The following is an 18,081-nucleotide window of genomic DNA, read 5'->3' as shown; positions in this document are numbered from 1 at the left end:
TTGTCATCAGCTTTAAAAACCCTTTAGACAAAGACAATGACAGCACACACACTGTCACTGAGAAAGAGAGAGAGAGAGAGAGAGAGAGAGAGAGAGAGAGAGAGAGAGAGAGAGAGAGAGAGAGAGAGAGAGAGAGAGAGAGAGAGAGAGAGAGAGAGAGAGAGAGAGAGAGAGTGTGCATATGCACACAATAACCCTGGGAGAGAGGAGTGTGTGTGGTGTTGTGGTTTTTGTATGTGTGCGTGTGTGTGTGTGGGGGGGGGGGGGTGTAAGACTAAAACATGACTGTCCATTTGCAATTGCATATATATACTGGTATAGCATGTACTAGACTGCGCTATCAAAAACTTAAGTCTTACCTTCGCCGGGCACCAATGAGCAGTTTTGCTGCTAGCATTGGTCACCTCCCTTGGCCCAAGGGAGAGAAACGTCTTACCTCCCTGGCGCGAGCGCGACAGGACACTGGTGAAAAATCTCTTCTTTGCGATGTGTAAATCGGTACTTTTCTATTTAATTTCTGCAGCATAGGTAACTGCGCCATGTGTAGAAGATGGGTAGCATATGATTCGGACATACCTCGACACCACAAATTTAAAAAACAATAAAGACTATGCGCAGTTACCTAACCTGCAGAATAAAATAGAAAAGTACTGATTTACACATCGCAAAGAAGCGATTTTTCACCCGTGTCCTGTCGCGCTCGCGCCAGGGGAGGTAAGCAGGGCTAGCAGCAAAAGCGCTCATTAAGGGTGTGTTTTTGAATCGCCTTATTTCGTTCATTTATGTTCTGAGCTGAAAACAATGCTATCTGGGTGTAACCCTCTTCGCAACAGATTAACAGCCAACCTCATAATCAATTAATGACACAAATGAGAGCAACCTTGATTCTTGATGTCACTTCCCCAGAATTCCAGATATGCCAAATGCATCTCTTGCATGACACTAAGAAATGTAAAAAAAAAAAAAGGGACAGACTGGTGAAACTGAGAGAGAGAGAGAGAGAGAAGAGAGAGAGAGAGAGAGAGAGAGAGAGAGAGAGAGAGAGAGAGAGAGAAAGAGAGAGAGAGAAAGAGAAAGAGGGGGAGGGAGAGAGAGAGAGGGCCAGGGGAAGAGGGGGTGTCATCCCCATTACACATTCGTTTAAATACCAAACCGTGAGTGTTCAACCATCTCGGTATTTCAGGAAAATCAACTCATACTTCATACATCCTGACCGTTTAAAAGTAACACAGACTGCAAGATATTTAATCATGTACTCTTTAAAGGGTTCCACTGTTCCCATCTTCACTGTAAAATAAATTTTCCAGAGACATACTTGAGGAATGTGAAGGCTTTCTTCGCTGAAGTTTGTCACCCAGCCCCCTACCCACAAAGCCCCCCCCCCCCCCCCCCCCAATACACACTTCCATTTCCACAACCTCACATAATCCAGTGAGCCTGATCTTTCAGTTGAGCTAATCTTCTGCCTGTCTGCCTGTCGCCAAAACCTGGCCATATAAACAGAAACAAACAAATGAAAACACAAGTGACTCCTTCACCTTTTAATTGTTTTGAAGGCTGCTTGTTGCCACAGAGTGTATTGCTTCAGGTGCCTCAAATATTTAGACAATAAAAATGCCAAGACACTTGAGCCACAATGTCAGAATGACTCCTAACAAACAATTACATGTAAAATAGATCACAAATATTTGCTTAGAAAGAGAGAGAGAGAGAGAGAGAGAGAGAGAGAGAGAGAGAGAGAGAGAGAGAGAGAGAGAGAGAGAGAGAGAGAGAGAGAGAGAGAGAGAGAGAGAGAGAGAGAGAGAGAGACAAGACAGAGTAGGGATTCCCTACCAGCAGTGCCAAGCCAACAGATCTTATCATCCACCAACATTGAATCAGAGGCCAGAAATTCCAAGGCCATGTGCAGGGCTACTCAGTGGTCAAAACAGACATTATTACCCCATGACCTGTACAGCCACAGTAAAGATATGTACAGTTTCTTCTCTTCTTTCCTGTGACTTACATTCTCCAAGGACCATTCTGGCAGACTTGTTGAATGAAAGCTTTCTAAATTACCCTCAGTGCTTCCAAATCTAATTACATGTACTTTCAACAGCTACGTAAGTGGACACTAAAACAAGCCATAAAGTGTTTCCCCCAGGTCATCAGTCCAAGAGAAAAGAGTCAATTTCCTTGTAATCCCTGACAACTATAGGTCCTGAATGGAGACTGCAAAAGGACATGTGGCTTGAGCGTTGATTCCCCTGACGTTCTTTTGTCAAGGGGCAAAAAGAGGCTGATATTTGTTAAGATTTGGACTACCAAGACTCATTTTCTAGAGCGGCTGAAATTGCTTTCTATGATTTCTATGAGGTAGCCTATTTAACCACCTTAATCAAGAAAATCAGATGTGTCCCTATCCTGTCATTATGTGCGTTACTTGAAGTGTACATTACTAAAGGGAGCCTATCGTACTCCAGGGCCGGTTTGCTGTTGTTGTCTCTGACAACCAAGTGACTGAAACTGCACTCTATGTCCATGATTACTTTCTTTCAGGTGTCCAACCACCTTACTCCAGGCAAACAGAAATGCCTCTGCCATTCATGTTGATGTTTCTAGAAGTGGACATTATCCCAGGTATGCAGGATAAGTATCAGGGACAGCTAGCATCCAAGGAATGTGCACTCAGCGTCCAACCTAATCACAGCGGTTTAGCATCAGGTGCAGGGCCAGCATTCTTATCATCAGTGATAGCACTTGCTGCAGTGGTACTCAGTACCGTACACCACTGTCAAGTGTACACTGCAAGCTGCATAATTATGTATGTATCCACTGTCTACATGTGCAGAACACGGACTTACAAGAACGTAAGATACAGGTCCGTGTGCAGAAAGAATGTTCCTGATCATGAGAATGGAAGAAACGAATCTTGCAAATTTAAACTTTAAACTGCAACCTCCCGTGTCAAACCGATTCTCTGATTTAGGCAATGAATCATCGCAACCTAGGCATGAAAAGTGGCATCTTAGGACCCGTGAACCTTATACAGTGAGTTCTACAACCTCAAAAGATGTCTGCATTGAACCGTATACAGTGAGTTCTACAACCTCAAAAGATGTCTGCATTAAGACCAACCAGACCTCCCGACAGCAGATCTGCAGGTAATGTCTCTGAAGAGATTAAACTCGATTTTCCTGTCTACCCATCTGCCTGCCAGGGCTGACATAGGGGGCCCATGATAAGATTTCTGGGCCAGACTGAGCAGGACTCGTTTGTCTCCTCCCATTTCAGCCTGTCCTGTGTGATATACAGATGGTCAGAATGCTCTTGTATTACCTGGATTTACATTTTATATCACATTGCCGGTCAGTTGTCTCAATTCAACAAAAGATAATCTGCCACTGGAAAAGGGTAGTGGTGGTGGTGGCATGTTGGAATGTCCTAGTTCCCTCTGTCTGATACAGTTTCTGGCAGCAAAATCCCACAACTGACAGGCCTCAAAGGTCACCAGACTGGACAATGAGCATTCTATAAAGTACACCTCTTAGCATTTGCATAGCTCTGTGTCAAGATAATTAGCCATCACAGATCAAATTTGGGTCCACTTCTTACTAGTTTGAGATAATGTTATATTTATCAGCAGGTCATAATGTTATATTTATCAGCAGGTCCAGTTTCCATACCACAAAGTCCTCTGTTCTATGATTCGTGATGCAAATCCAGTGTTTTCAAAGACAAGAGCTGGTTGTCCAGTTCTATACATTTCTAGTGTGCAGCATGTCAGTTGCCATCTCTCTCCCTGGCTGAAATCTGCTGTGAGAGTTAAAGAACAGATTACTTTTTGTGTCTAGACTAGAAAACTGAGAGTTGCACATGCTCTGTCTTTGGTTGGGGATGGGTGCTACAGCAACACCACCCACCTACTGCAAGGAATATGGGGAAAAAAAACGTTAAAAAACTTCTTTTTTTTAAACCAACGACTCCTGCAACTTTATTCAACAATATCAGCACTGTAACTTGTCTGCATTTCAAAGATGTCAGCATTACTGAGCCAGTATTACAGCAGTCCCTCTCATGAACGGACACCCTTGGGCCATACAAAACTGTCCGTACATTGCAGGTGTCCGGTCACGGGAGGGGTGACCACACCACCCCCTCCCCCATACACTCACACAGAGACACACAAACAACAGGATTGAGTCTATGCTAATCACTTCTTGTGGCTACTAAACAATAACAATAAACTCCTAATACTTCTTTAAAGGTTCTGTAAAAAGGATTTGTATGAAAAGTGTTGAAAAGAAGAGATAAAATAAATCCTCAAGGCAGTGAACACACTCACCATGCACTGACATACGAAAGCAGCCACACAAACACAGTACAGAGGAGATGCAGATGCTTTGCAAGAATAAGCTTGAAACCAGTTTGAATAAATAGCAGCAGATAGAGCTGCATGTCATAATCATGTAATTTATTTTTTTCTTGTCTGGCTTTATTGACTGCATGCCGATCATGTGGCATGGCAGTGACTTTTCACTCTTCAGTCAGAAATACACTGTACATAACACAGCTCCCACTCTCCCTCACTAATGCCTACCCCAAGCCGTGACAACTGATGCTTGGAAATTGTGTGGAAGAGTACACCTATCTATTTCTCTCCAATGCTCTTCCTGCTGACATGCAGTGACACCGGACACCCCACAGAGTTTAGCCAGCTACCCCTCCCCCCCCTCCCTCTCTCTCACTCCCTCCAGCCATGTCCTGTTGGGGGCTGTGGCCAGAGAGGCCAGCTGCACTGTTCACTCAGAGCAAAACCAGAGACGAGTTGCCCAGAGCGGTTCGCCACGGGTCGCCCGCAGTGCGAATGACAGAAAGCCGTTTCTTAGGGCAGTGCAGGAAAGCGCTCTGAGCAACGCATGGCGGTTGACTGTGTCGTAACTTTTGACAAAGCAAGACAACTGAAGGGTTCATAGATTAGGCAACAACTCACTGGTCAAGGCTGAGGGGAAACAAGAGTATCTTGTCAATGAAAGAGGTTACACACAGACGGACTGCTCTGTTATCGATTTTGTTGTGGTGAAAATTTGACGATGGTCTGTCCGTACATTGGAGGTATGACCTGCTGTTGGGACCGAAAATGAGTGTCCTCGTATGGGCCCCTTGATTAGGTCTCTCTGTGTTGAGTCTAGGTACCCCCCCCCCCCCCCCCCTCCCTCTTCCCCGCTCTATCGATCAATCCATCTATTCATCAAACCGCATTCACTCTCAACCTCTCTCTACCCAACTCACGCCCCCCCCCCCCCCCCCCCCAACCCTATAATCATAACTGACAGCCTCTCTCTCTCTCTCTAATACTCAATTTCCATTGAGCGACTCAGCGGTCGTTAGGTTGCCGTATTATCTGCCCGCTGAGATGATGAATTGCACTGCTGACTTTGGCTGCCTCCTTTCATCTTGGTTTCATTTTTTTAACGAATTTCCCCTGTCTTGAAACCAAAGACACACTTGTGCACGTGAAATAAGTGGCTTTTTGAAACTTCAATCGGCGTGAGACTTCATTGCTGTGGTCGGGTTTCAGTCTTGAAGTGGATTAAAATTATGTCTGGGCAAGAGTTTTGCTTGATAGAGAAACAGACTCTGTGTGTCTGTGTGTGTCTGAGCGCGTGGGTGCGTGCGTGTGTGTGCGTGCGCGTCCACTGTGTCTGCGTGCGCTAAGTGGGTAATGAAAAAGGACGAAAAACTTGAACACAGCGAATGAGAGGACTAAGAAAGAAACAAGAAGAGCAAACGCTCGATCGAGTCACTTTCGCAGTTCTGAATATTATATGAGGCATCAGATGGACAGGAAGAAATTGCTATTCACAACACAATGAGTCACGTTCACATAAAATTTGAGCCCGGTCACTTTTATAGTTTCCGAGAAAAGCCCAACGTTAAGTTGTGTGTTGCCGAACAGAAAAGGCTAGTTATCTCCCTTGTTTTTCTGATAACGTTCGTAAAAGGCTACAGATGTAAATACTTTGATGTAAAGAATAATCCTACAAAGTTTCAATCACATCCGATGAACTTTGTCAAAGATATAAAATGTCTAATTTTTCCTTTGACGCTGACCTGTGACCTTGAAAAAGGTCAAAGGTCAACGAAACCATCGTTAAAGTGTAGAGGTCATTGGAGGTCACGACTAAACAAAATATGAGCCCGATCGCTTTGATAGTTTCCTGTCAAAGATATAAAATGTCTAATTTTTCCTTTGACGCTGACCTGTGACCTTGAAAAAGGTCAAAGGTCAACGAAACCATCGTTAAAGTGTAGAGGTCATTGGAGGTCACGACTAAACAAAATATGAGCCCGATCGCTTTGATAGTTTCCGAGAAAAGTCCAACGTTAAGGTGGTGTCTACGGCCGGCCGGCCGGCCGGCCGGCCGGCCGGACAGACTAACACTGACCGATTACACAGAGTCACTTTTTCTCAAGTGACTCAAAAAAACTGAAAAAAAAACCACGGTCTAAGTAAACCCTCATCCAAAACCACAGTCACACACACACATTCCAAACTCGCCACACCCAAACGTGCAGCTCAAGCCCCGGACCGCCTAATCAAACGTAACTCGCAATGGAAATCACTCAAGACCAGCCGAGCAGAGGATACTCAGGAAAGACGCTAGCCGATGAGTGACATAACCTGCGCCAGCTGCACGTGCTATCACTGTCAGCTCGTGCAAAGTGAGAGTGGCAACCCGGCGCCCTGCACCCTTTTACTGCCAGCCAACATTCGGAGAGCTCAGTCAAGATATTTCAAGAGTAATTACCTAAACTTCCTGCCTTCGGTTCTTTTTTTGTGTGTGCTAATTTTTGTTTTAAACATATTCCTTTAATAACTCCAGAATGTTTTCATGATCGGTCTGCTTATAGTGTAAAAACTCCAGACTCTTATCACACCCCCCCCCCCCCCCCCCCCGGTGTGTGTGTGAGAGAGCGCGCGTGCGTGTGTGTGTTGGAAGACAAGGGCGCCGACGGAAACAGGCCACAAGAGCTAACAAGTCGCGTAAGGCGAAAATACAATATTTAGTCAAGTAGCTGTCGAACTCACAGAACACGTGGAATTGACAAGAAGAGCGGGGTATTCGTTGCGCTGAGAAGGATAGCACGCTTTTCTGTACCTCTCTTTGTTTTAACTTTCTGAGCGTGTTTTTAATCCAAACATATCATATCTATATATTTTTGGAATCAGGAACCGACAAGGAATAAGATGAAAGTGTTTTTAAATTGATTTCGAAAAAAAAAATTTGATAATAATTTTTATATATTTAATTTTCAGAGCTTGTTTTTAATCCGAATATAACATATTTATATGTTTTTGGAATCAGCAAATAATGGAGAATAAGATAAACGTAAATTTGGATCGTTTTATAAATTTTTATTTTTTTTTACAATTTTCAGATTTTTAATGACCAAAGTCATTAATTAATTTTTAAGCCACCAAGCTGAAATGCAATACCGAACCCCGGGCTTCGTTGAAGAGTACTTGACCAAAATTTCAACCAATTTGGTTGAAAAATGAGGGCGTGACAGTGCCGCCTCAACTTTCACGAAAAGCCGGATATGACGTCATCAAAGACATTTATCAAAAAAATGAAAAAAACGTTCGGGGATTTCATACCCAGGAACTCTCATGTCAAATTTCATAAAGATCGGTCCAGTAGTTTAGTCTGAATCGCTCTACACACACACACACACACACGCACGCACACACATACGCACATACACCACGACCCTCGTTTCGATTCCCCCTCGATGTTAAAATATTTAGTCAAAACTTGACTAAATATAAAAAGGAGGCCAAGAGCTAAAAAGGAGGCCAAGAGCTAACAAGAGGCGAAGCCATCAAGGCTCACGTAAGAAATCGACAAACAGTAACACAAACTCAATCACTCCGTCACACACACACACACACACACACACACACACACACACACACACACATAATCGCACACACAGAAAGAGCATAGGTGAAACTGTGCAAGAAAGCGAGACACTAGATCTAGATCTGTCTGTCTGCATGTAGCCTACTTACAGGACACGACTGCCAACTAGTCTCGGCGCGCTCAAAATAATAATGACCGAGACTTTCAGTACTTCCTTCGCGTGACGTCTAACCCTCTTACGTCATAATGTGACGTCAATGTAATGTGACGTCTTCAAATGTTAGAGTTTCTACCACAGACATACACACACACGCACGCACAAACACACACACACACACACGCACAAACGCACAGACAGACAAAGTTATGATCGCATAGGCTACACTTACGTGAGCTAAAAAGGAGGCCAAGAGCTAAAAAGGAGATCGTAACTAAAGTCTACAGAGGAAAGATAAAAAGCACGACAGTTTGCAAGAATGTTAACCATTTATCGCCCGCATGGCCAGGATTAACAATACATTTTAAGTGTCGGCCCAGGTGCATTCACAAAGGGGGATTATCACAACACATATATCTATTTGCTTTGTCTCCACAAATGGACCCGACCGAACAAATATTATCAGATGTCAGAGAAATGCGTGCAACTGCTGCGTGCATTATGAAGTGTAGTCAAAACAAGCTGAAGATAATAATACTGCTTTGCACCCTGTTACTACCAGTAGTGTGAAACAGAAAGGCCGGTCAGTCATAAATCGTTTTGATGTGGTCGGGGTATATGGCACAAGGCAGTGACGATCACAACGCTGCAAGCGCACACTGACTTGTGCCATGAATCACACTGTGAACATCAAATCTGTCCCGTTATACGATTGCTGTTGCCAGTGAAAACCACTCAGAGGGGGAGGGGGAGGGGGGAATGAAAGAAAGGGGGGAGGGGGGGGGGGTCTTTGGTTGTCTTAAAAAAAAAGAAGAAGAGAGAGAAAGAAAGAAAAGAAAAAGAGAGAAAGAGAGAGAGAGAGAGAGAGAGAGAGAGGGTGGGGGTAGGGATCAGGACAGGAGTGTTATGTAGCTCGCCAAACGAACGTCACTGTACACGGATTATACCAAGACGTAAGAATGAAAAACATATTCTTTTGACAGTCTTCACCTTTAGCTTTCGAATAAACATTCTGCGATCATATCTGCATCCAAACAAAGGACAACTAAATAGATTTCTCCTGGGATGGCAATTTCTTTTGACCGTCATGAATCTGATAGGAGGATCATGTGAAGTAAGAATAGCAGCGTTGGGAACCACTCAAAGATAGCAGGTAAATGGGAGAGGGGAGGGGGGGGGGGGTGACTGGGAGGGTTGGGGAAGGGGGAGGGGTGGGGTAGGTACGCCGACAAGATCGTGAACGAAGACTGACAGTCACAGAGCAACTGTCTAGTACCCGGTGTATCATGTCTTTACAAAGGTCACCACTGGTAACCATGCTTTTCCGAACAACTCTCCCTCATTCTACACCTGGCGAGTTTCCCGTCTGTCACCCTATTCTGTTTTTGTGGTGTGTTTTTTTGGTCCGATCCACATCCTAACCAATGATTTTTTTGTCTTTCTCTAGTAGCCGTATACTCTACAGTCTCTGGTGTAATACAAAGTACTCAAATCGTTGTCAGTTAGGTGGCTGGGAAGATCTTATGCACAAGCAGATCTCCCTTACTTCATATTGCAAGGATGATTAGTGTCCTGAACTGCGTACTTCAGCTCAACATACACAGTCTTGCTGCAGATTTTGTTCAGGCGCAATTTACGTCAGCATTTTCCTACACCATTGTCCCAGCCATTTAACGATGAAAACTAGCATACATGGCAGTACAGAATCGAGATGAGGGTCCAGCCACAAAACACACACAAAAACAAAAAAACTGCCTCTTTTGAAGTTACATTAGTGGGCAAGAAAGGGTTCAAGGTCCAGGGAAAAACAACAAAATAACCAACAACTTTTTTGTCTCTTTCAAAGTCGAGATATATCTTTCTGATTCCTCAGGTGCACCAAAGCAGAAACACCTGATGACCAGATATAATCAGAAAGGTCAAGAAGGCATAGCGGAAAGCGCCAACAATGAGAAGCGACCTACCATTATTGTTCCAGCTTTCCTCCAGAACCGCAAAGCCTTTGCTGATGAGATTTGGTGGCGTGACCCTTCACCATAAAGCTAACAGCCTACAGAGCAAGGGTATCGGGTAAAGGTGGCATGAAACGCTAGCCTTGTTATCAAGGTATCTGTCTCACAGGACTCTTTAGCACACCGATGATCGGGGATCGGCGTGGGGCTTGGCTATTATCGTGGTGGAAATGTGAACTGTGGGGGCATTGTGGCTAGGAGTAGGATCATCAGACTTGTGGTTCTGCATTCTCTTTACAGTGTACCATCTTATTTTGACTGGCTTTGATTTGACGGGAGGAGCACGAGTGTCTTGTGAGAAGAAGACGAACAGTTCACAGAATTATTCTAACTGCTGATTTTGAAGAAATATGTGCTGTTTTAAGTGCTATGAATGAAATGATATTATCAAATACAGACCTTTACGACTATACGTTAATTTGCATGTACTAGTAAATGATGTGAAAGACAGACGATCAACATTAACAAGGCAGGCGAGACAAAAATAGAACACAAGGCAATGGACACCAAACAAAACAGACAAGACAAATTATCACTCACACACACATGCACGCAGATACAGACACACATGCACAACTATGCTCCCTGTCTCTTTCTCTCTCACACACACACACACACCCACACACGCACACACACACACACACACACACACACACACGCACACACACGCACGCACGCACGCACGCACGAACACACACACCCCACCTCTCTCTCTCTTCTACTCACCCCAAGAACTGAGTGCCGACGGGTCCCATCTCCAGGATGCGGGCAGCCAGGCCCTCCCCCTCGCTCATGGGAGGAGGCTTGGTCAGCTTCTCCCTCTTGATGAGGCGACAGGTGACCCGGGTGGGCATGGAGCACTTCTTGGGTGGGATGATGATGCGCACACCCGAGTGGCGGCACCCGCGCATGGCCCCTCCGCGAGCATCCACCATGAAGCTGATCAGGAAACTGTGGAGCATAATGGTCATCTCGGGTTAACTTTTTTGATTCGTTTTGTTTTTGAGATCTATGATAATTATGACGATCACCTAAAACCCTGGAATGGTTCAGAGGACAGGCACAGTGTATAATCCACAGGCAAGTGTTCAGTTCACAGGCAAAATGTAAAATTCACAGGCAAATGATATAATCCGCTGACAGAGTGTATTATCCAGAAAGTCTGGTTGCAGTCCACTAGATGAAGACACTGCTCTGGGTTGCAATCATGTGATTTTGGTCCAGTGTTCACTTCACAAATGCTTTGGACCACAGACCTCTATAAACCATCAATGGTTCAAAATCCTCAAAAATGAATCTGCACTTTCTGTGAGTGAATTTCAAATTTTGAGGTGCATGAGGTCTAAAAAATGTGTCCTGAAAATGACTTGTGCAAAAACTGACACAGTAAAAAAAATGTTTTACATGAAAAACAATCCACAGAAGTCCACCCACGAACGTTTCATAAAAAGCAAGCAAACATCATTAGCTGCCAACAGTTACCGGCCAGGCATAACCAAACTGAGCTGATCACAAAAGCAGACAGGCTTCTCTGCGTTGATCAATGCAGAATATTGTGTCATGACTAAAAGACTACCAAACGATGGTTTACAATGCATGCCTGTGACCAGTACTTTTTATCACTGCACGCTTGTCATAAATTAATTATGATTAACTCTGAAAGCCAGTTTTCACCGATGAATGTACCAACACCTGTTCAGTTTTTGTCATGAGATGAGACCAAGTGGAATGCTGCCAGTGTCATTATGCATAATAATAAATCTCCCTGAGCAGATCTGTTTCTGGTCTCTATCACTCCAAGGCTGCATAATTGGCCATCATCATTCTAGACAGCTGTAAAAACAGCGGCATATAATTGCCTGGCACCTCAGGCTCAGCAATTTTCACTCATTTGCAGCAGTAATCACGTTTCAAGCTTATCCATTCTTTGCAAAACAGGCACACACAGAATCCACACTTCAACTTTTGGCATGGAATCAGTACGCAGGGAGTAAACCAATGGAATGTAGACAACTCAAGTTATCACTGCAAAGCCTCTTGTCTTTGGAGGAAAGAGCAATACTTCAAGAGCAGAAACTGATTAAAGCACACTGACACTAACACCAACACAATGCCAAAGCACACACAACATCGCTGAAGTGCCTGGTACAAGCCGCTGCTGTGTCCAGTTTCCTCGAAGCAGCCCAAATATTCCACAGCTAAAAGAAAACAGCACAGCCGTGCCACCACGCTGTGGGCAGATCGCAGTGTGCTTCCTCCTCTTTCACACCTTTCTCTCACTGGGCCAGACACAACAAAAATACGGCTACTTTACAGGTAATGAAAATCACAACGTGTAACAACAGTATGTGATGCCTTCTTCAGATACCGATTTCATTCACTGACACTGACCGGTCAACTGACACAACACTGAGCAACACGGTTACTCCATCAATAATGAAAATCACAACGTGTAACAACAGTGGCACTGCGCTGGGTAAAAACGTGCGCTTTCACCGTGAGATATTTTGTTCACACTGATCAACACAACACAGCAACAACACGGCTACTCCAAGCCGGGGCTGAGAAAGTCGCAACAACTCCCCAACGCTGGACTGAGAGTTCAATCAACACTCAGGCTGCTGTGAGACCTCCTCCAAAGATTACATTTACACAGGTCTATCACTGTACACACACAACACTGCACCAAAACACTGTGCACACAAAAACTAAAGCGCCTTAATTTTCACAAAACACACTATATTCCAGACACTACTCAGTTTACTCAAGAAATTCTTCACAGCACAGGCACCTACACACACACACACACGGGGCATCCCCCGGTAATCTTGTAGACTGATCAAACAGCAATGCGACTGTGGCAGCAACAGCAACAGAGGAAGCAAGCGGCCTATTTCCCTAAACCCCTGTGCGTGGTGCGGTGCGGTTTGGAGTAGTGGGTCTCGTCCGAGAGAAGATGAAAGACTGTGCCGAGTCTTTGGAATGCCAGCACGAGGTAGGCTGAAAGAGAAGAGGCCACACTGTGGCATCGGGTGGAGTTGATATAGTATGGGGAGAGGGTGGAGAAAGAAGAGGGTAGAAGTCAGTGGGAAGTGAGTGTGGGGTGGAGAAAATTGAGGGATATGACAAGCTTAGCATTCATCTGTTCGGGAGGGGTTTGTGTGTGTGTGTGTGTGGGGGGAGGGGGTTGTTGATTGAGGAAAATGGCCATGTTTCGCCATTGGGGGAAGGGGTTTGTGGTACATGACTTTATGCTTCGCCTTCATCAGTTTCCTAAAACAAGCTATATCAGCCGTAACAAATGATGATTGCCAGGTGAGAGGACCTCGAAAAGGAGGCGTTGCGTGGATTCGGGCGGGGCATGGGGGAATACACTCTGTATGTGTGTGTGTGTGTGTGTGCGTGTGTGTGAGAGAGGGGGTAGGGGGGGTGGGTGGGTGAGCGGACAAGACGTCAAGGGCAACTCTAATAGGTATAGGGGGAATGGGGGGAGATTGAGAGCGAACCTGTAAATGATTGAGCAGGAGGGGGGGGGGGGGGTGGTGATGGAGGTGGATGGTTGTGGTTCGGAGTTGACATAAAAGTCAAGCAATGGGACACCATGACTGTCAGTGTTTTAACAACGAGACGGACCTGAGAGAGAGAACTAAGACTAGTACTTGGGCAAAGCAATAAAGAGACGCTGGAACAACGACCGGCGGCTTTTAACAATTCAGGGTCAAAACGATAGGGTTGATTTCCTAGCTCCTGGTGGTAATTCTTTGCAAGCAACTGGCTGCCATTTGATTGTGTTTTGATTTGCTCAAAGACCCTCGGTTTGCATTCACCTATTTTCCTCTTTATTAGTTTCTTCTTCGCGGTCGTGAACAAATGGAGAAATAAAGTGAGGGGGGAGACACAGACAACGAGACAGACTGGGGGCTCTTTGGACCGATATACTCCATACTATGTTCAGGTACACACGAAAAAACTCGCACTCAGATAGACACGTCAGGTGTTAAGAACAATGCTGTGAGCTGAACTTCTATCATCAGCATTCCCATTGACCAACGGAGAGAAATAAAGTTGGTTACGACGCTGAATATCAACAGTACCACTGACACAATTAACAGGTGCAGGCGAGGTCAATGTTACGTACGAGATCGTAATGCGTATTTTGATAAGAGGTCATGGCCCTCAGCCTTACACCATTAAATGGCGGGGAGAGGGAAGAGGGGAGAGAGGGGGGAGAGGAGAGAGAGGGGGGAGAGGGGAGAGGGGGGAGAGGGGAGAGAGGGGAGAGGGGGAAGAGGGGAGAGGAGAGAGGGGGAGAGGAGAGAGAGGAGAGAGGGGAGAGAGGGAGAGAGAGAGGAGAGAGGGAGAGGAGAGAGGGAGAGGAGAGAGAGAGGGGAGAGGAGAGAGAGAGAGGGGGGAGAGGAGAGAGGGGGGAGAGGAGAGAGGGGGGAGAGGAGAGAGGAGAGAGGGAGAGAGAGAGGGAGTGGAGAGAGGGAGAGAGAGAGGGAGTGGAGAGAGGAGAGAGGGAGATGAGAGAGGGAGATGAGAGAGGGAGAGGAGAGAGGGAGAGGAGAGAGGGAGAGGAGAGAGGGGGAGAGGAGAGAGGGGAGAGAGAGAGAGAGAGGGAGAGGAGAGGGGAGAGAGGGAGAGAGAGAGAGAGAGGAGAGAGGAAGGAGAGAGGGAGAGGAGAGAGGGAGAGGAGAGAGGAGAGAGAGGAGAGAGAGGAGAGAGAGAAGAATACGTGTGTGTGTGTGTGTGTGTGTGTGTGTGTGTGTGTGTGTGTGTGTGTGTGTGTGTGTGTGTGTGTGCATGCGCATACGTGTGTACATGCGTGCAAGTGAGCGTGCATGCGTGTACTCAAAACATTCAGGTTACAAGAGTTGTAATACAGCCAAAGGTAAGTGTAAATCATCTTAATAATTTAGAGAATGAATCTCAGTCCACTGAGAGAGAGAGAGAGAGAGAGAGAGAGAGAGAGAGAGAGAGAGGGGGGGGGAGGGGGAAAGGGATAGAAAGAAAAAAAGGGGGCGGGGGGGGGGGGGGGGGGGGGGGGATGGAATAGGTGACGGGTGCGGGTGGGAGAAGAAAGCTGGATGAGTCTACAATTGTCAACAGATCTGCTCGGGAAAACTAAACTGAACTTCTGCTTCTATACAATGTCTTCGATCTATATAAACAAGGAAACGTTCTACGCGCTCCTGACGTGACTGCAAAGTGAGCGTACGTGTAAAGGTCAGTGTCTGAGGCCTTATCTACCGGCTGACAGATCACAAAAATAAGCCAGTACAAGGAACTGTGCTTGTGCTTTTGTTTACTTGATATAATAGTTTCCGGCAGGATTATCGTCTTGACAAATGCACTTCCCTGCATAATGGTAAATACTGTTATGTGAGGGATGGAGGGGGGGGGGGGGGGGGAAGAGATGGTTGTGTGTATATGGGTGTGCGCGCGGTGTTTGTATGTGTGTGTGTGTGCATGCGTGTGTGTGTGAGTGTTTGTGTGAGTGTGTGTTTGTGTGTGCGCGTATGTGAGTGAATGCGTGTGTGTGTGTGTGTGTGTCCCCGCTATCATACATGCAATCTGTTAGAATCACAACGTGCGCCTGCGCATCATCTCGCCTTGTGTTAAAATATCCCACAACTGACTTTTGTCTGAATAAGAGGCTCCATCAGAATATCAGAACTATAGAATAAAAACGTTTTCATACCTTTTCTGTATACTAATCGTCATGTTGAAGAGCAGAAGGCCGTGGACCACAGAAGATCAATGACACAGACCAGTAAGCAAGCAAGACTCTCCGGCCTCACTGACACAAACTGCACTGTGTTCTCAGTCACAGACATAGAATGGTAGATTCGTTTATGTCTGTGGTTCGTAGTACACTGCTGATACTACGAGAAGCAAAGCACCGAGTCAGTCAAGTGTTCGTTGGCTAAGCATACATGTATATCCCCACAAGGTCAACGCGTCTCCTAGGACGCATGGAGCGACTGTGACAATATTCACTTGTGTCAGTCAAGTAATGATGAAACACAACACACGATTATTCACACTCCTTGAAGCGCCTCTCTCCGACGCATTTCAGTGCTTTTTCATGACCGCCACGTTTCGCGTGATCACATGAAGCGAGCCTGTAATAAAACACAAAGCACAGACTAATCCGTTCTTCGTGGATCTATGTACGTGCTGAATCGCCTTTCCATGACTCGTGTCCCAACAGTTTTTAGAGGATAATGAAACACAAGAAGCACTCTATACCCGGCTACTAATGCAATACGAGACACGCTTCTTCAACAGTAAACAACTTCTTGGTCTTCTTTCTGAGTTTCTCAAGACACGCACAGGTTTCTATTTTCTCTGCTGAATTCTCACCGCAGGTCAGCGACAATGCTGTCTGCGGCTCTATATTGACATTCGCTGAATACAGTAACACTTACGAGGCAATAACTTATTCTAATTCTGACAATGCAGCACAAGCACTCTTGAATCAGGCACGGAAATCTATCTCAACCGCGGCACCTTTCCAAAGACCACACACAAGAGGATTCATTTAATTTCACGCAGGTTATTTCGCAGAGATGAGACGGAGTGACAAAAAAGCTTTTGTGGATGTTCACTCTCTTCGGTCCCTATCGCCCCTTCGTATCTCCTCCCCTCCTCGAGCTCTTTTCCTTCATTACTACTGATCGTTGTCGGCCCAGCTAAAAAAAAAAAAAAAGTTTTGCTAAGTTGTTGAACTAGCTGTACTGCTTGCCACAACACAACTGATAGGAGAGGGTGAGTCTCGATCTTGCCTTCCATCAAGTAAGACTGCGGAACAAGCTGTATTTTTTTTATAGCCTCTCTCCTGGGTCCCCTTTCGTCTTGATCCCTAGTGTGGCTATTTCAACAGTGGCAAAGTTCCTTCACTCTTCGGGCTCATCTTTTACGCCGGCAGACTTTTGTCCGATGCCGTGTTAATCAACTCAAAGAAGCTAAACTACTAATGACTGCTGCGTATAGACTCAGTGTGAAAGAAAAACGGTGACGAAAACGCCCTTCTTCTTGCCTTTTTTTCAGTAGCCATCAGCCATTGCATTTACATTCGAAAGCAAACAAGGACATTTACCCGGTCTACTTATGCTTTACTCATACGCTCATTATCTTTACTCTGGTCAAATAACATAGGGTAAGCCTACTCTGGCTTCCCAAGTGCTTCTACTTCTCAAATGCTAACACTCATATCTTGGATATCATTATCAAGCTACCAAACAAGCTGATCTACTAGAATGATTAGACCCACTATTTGTCATGTATGAGTGCATCAGAGCACATTTACACAACATAATTAGAATAGGCCCGGTCAGCACAAAACAAATCCTCGACTAAAAAATCCACCCACAGATCTGACATGGTTACCACTGATTGTTGGGATTCACAAAAGGCAGGGAGAACAACTCATCTTAATTCACCCCTAATCTCAAGTCATATCTTCAAATACAGAACCACTAACCAGATTTTTGCAGTGCGGTGGCGAAACAGGGATGGGGGGGGGGGGGGGGGGGGGGGTGAGAGAGCGACATAATAGTACAACTGTCTAGCATTTTACATGAACAAATTTCAATCGGTCATGCCCCCCCCCCCCTCCCCTTATTTTTCAACATGTCAACATTTCATACAGTCAATCCCAATCCCCTTTAATTTGATCGATTATTTCTTTTAAGTGACATTTACAGTTACACCTCTCTTTCACTCACTGTACCTATAAAGGCCATAATTGTTTCTTCAGTAACTGTGGCAAAGAAAAGTCCAGGACTAAATGCAGATTTGCACGAGAAAAAATCCCCTCCAACCTAATCCACTCCAGCGCACTTCTCTGGTCTTGATGAGAATCTCAGTGTCAACCTGTCAACCTCAAACCCCCACGTGTGTGAGGGTGGCATTTACTAATAACCTATTCACCTTCACTGACTCTGTTACAAGAACCTGAGACCTACTCCCTACATTACTTTTCTCCTCTGGAGTCTATTTT

At 45.3% G+C, this 18,081-nt stretch overlaps 1 protein-coding gene across 1 annotated transcript in view; it reads right to left on the bottom strand.

The window, feature by feature from the left end:
* LOC138952780 (uncharacterized) overlaps window positions 1–18,081 on the bottom strand; it is a 219,007-nt gene that overhangs the window by 101,347 nt on the left and 99,579 nt on the right. Inside the window, exon 50 of the mRNA XM_070324514.1 lies at window positions 10,803–11,027. Coding sequence (XP_070180615.1) covers window positions 10,803–11,027 — 225 coding nt within the window. The remainder of the gene's footprint in view (window positions 1–10,802; window positions 11,028–18,081) is intronic.

Source organism: Littorina saxatilis, linkage group LG2 (assembly GCF_037325665.1).
Source record: "Littorina saxatilis isolate snail1 linkage group LG2, US_GU_Lsax_2.0, whole genome shotgun sequence".
Lineage (NCBI taxonomy): Eukaryota > Metazoa > Mollusca > Gastropoda > Littorinimorpha > Littorinidae > Littorina > Littorina saxatilis.
The sequence above is the reverse complement of the archived record's forward strand: the minus strand, read 5'-3'. Positions and strand labels throughout refer to the sequence as shown.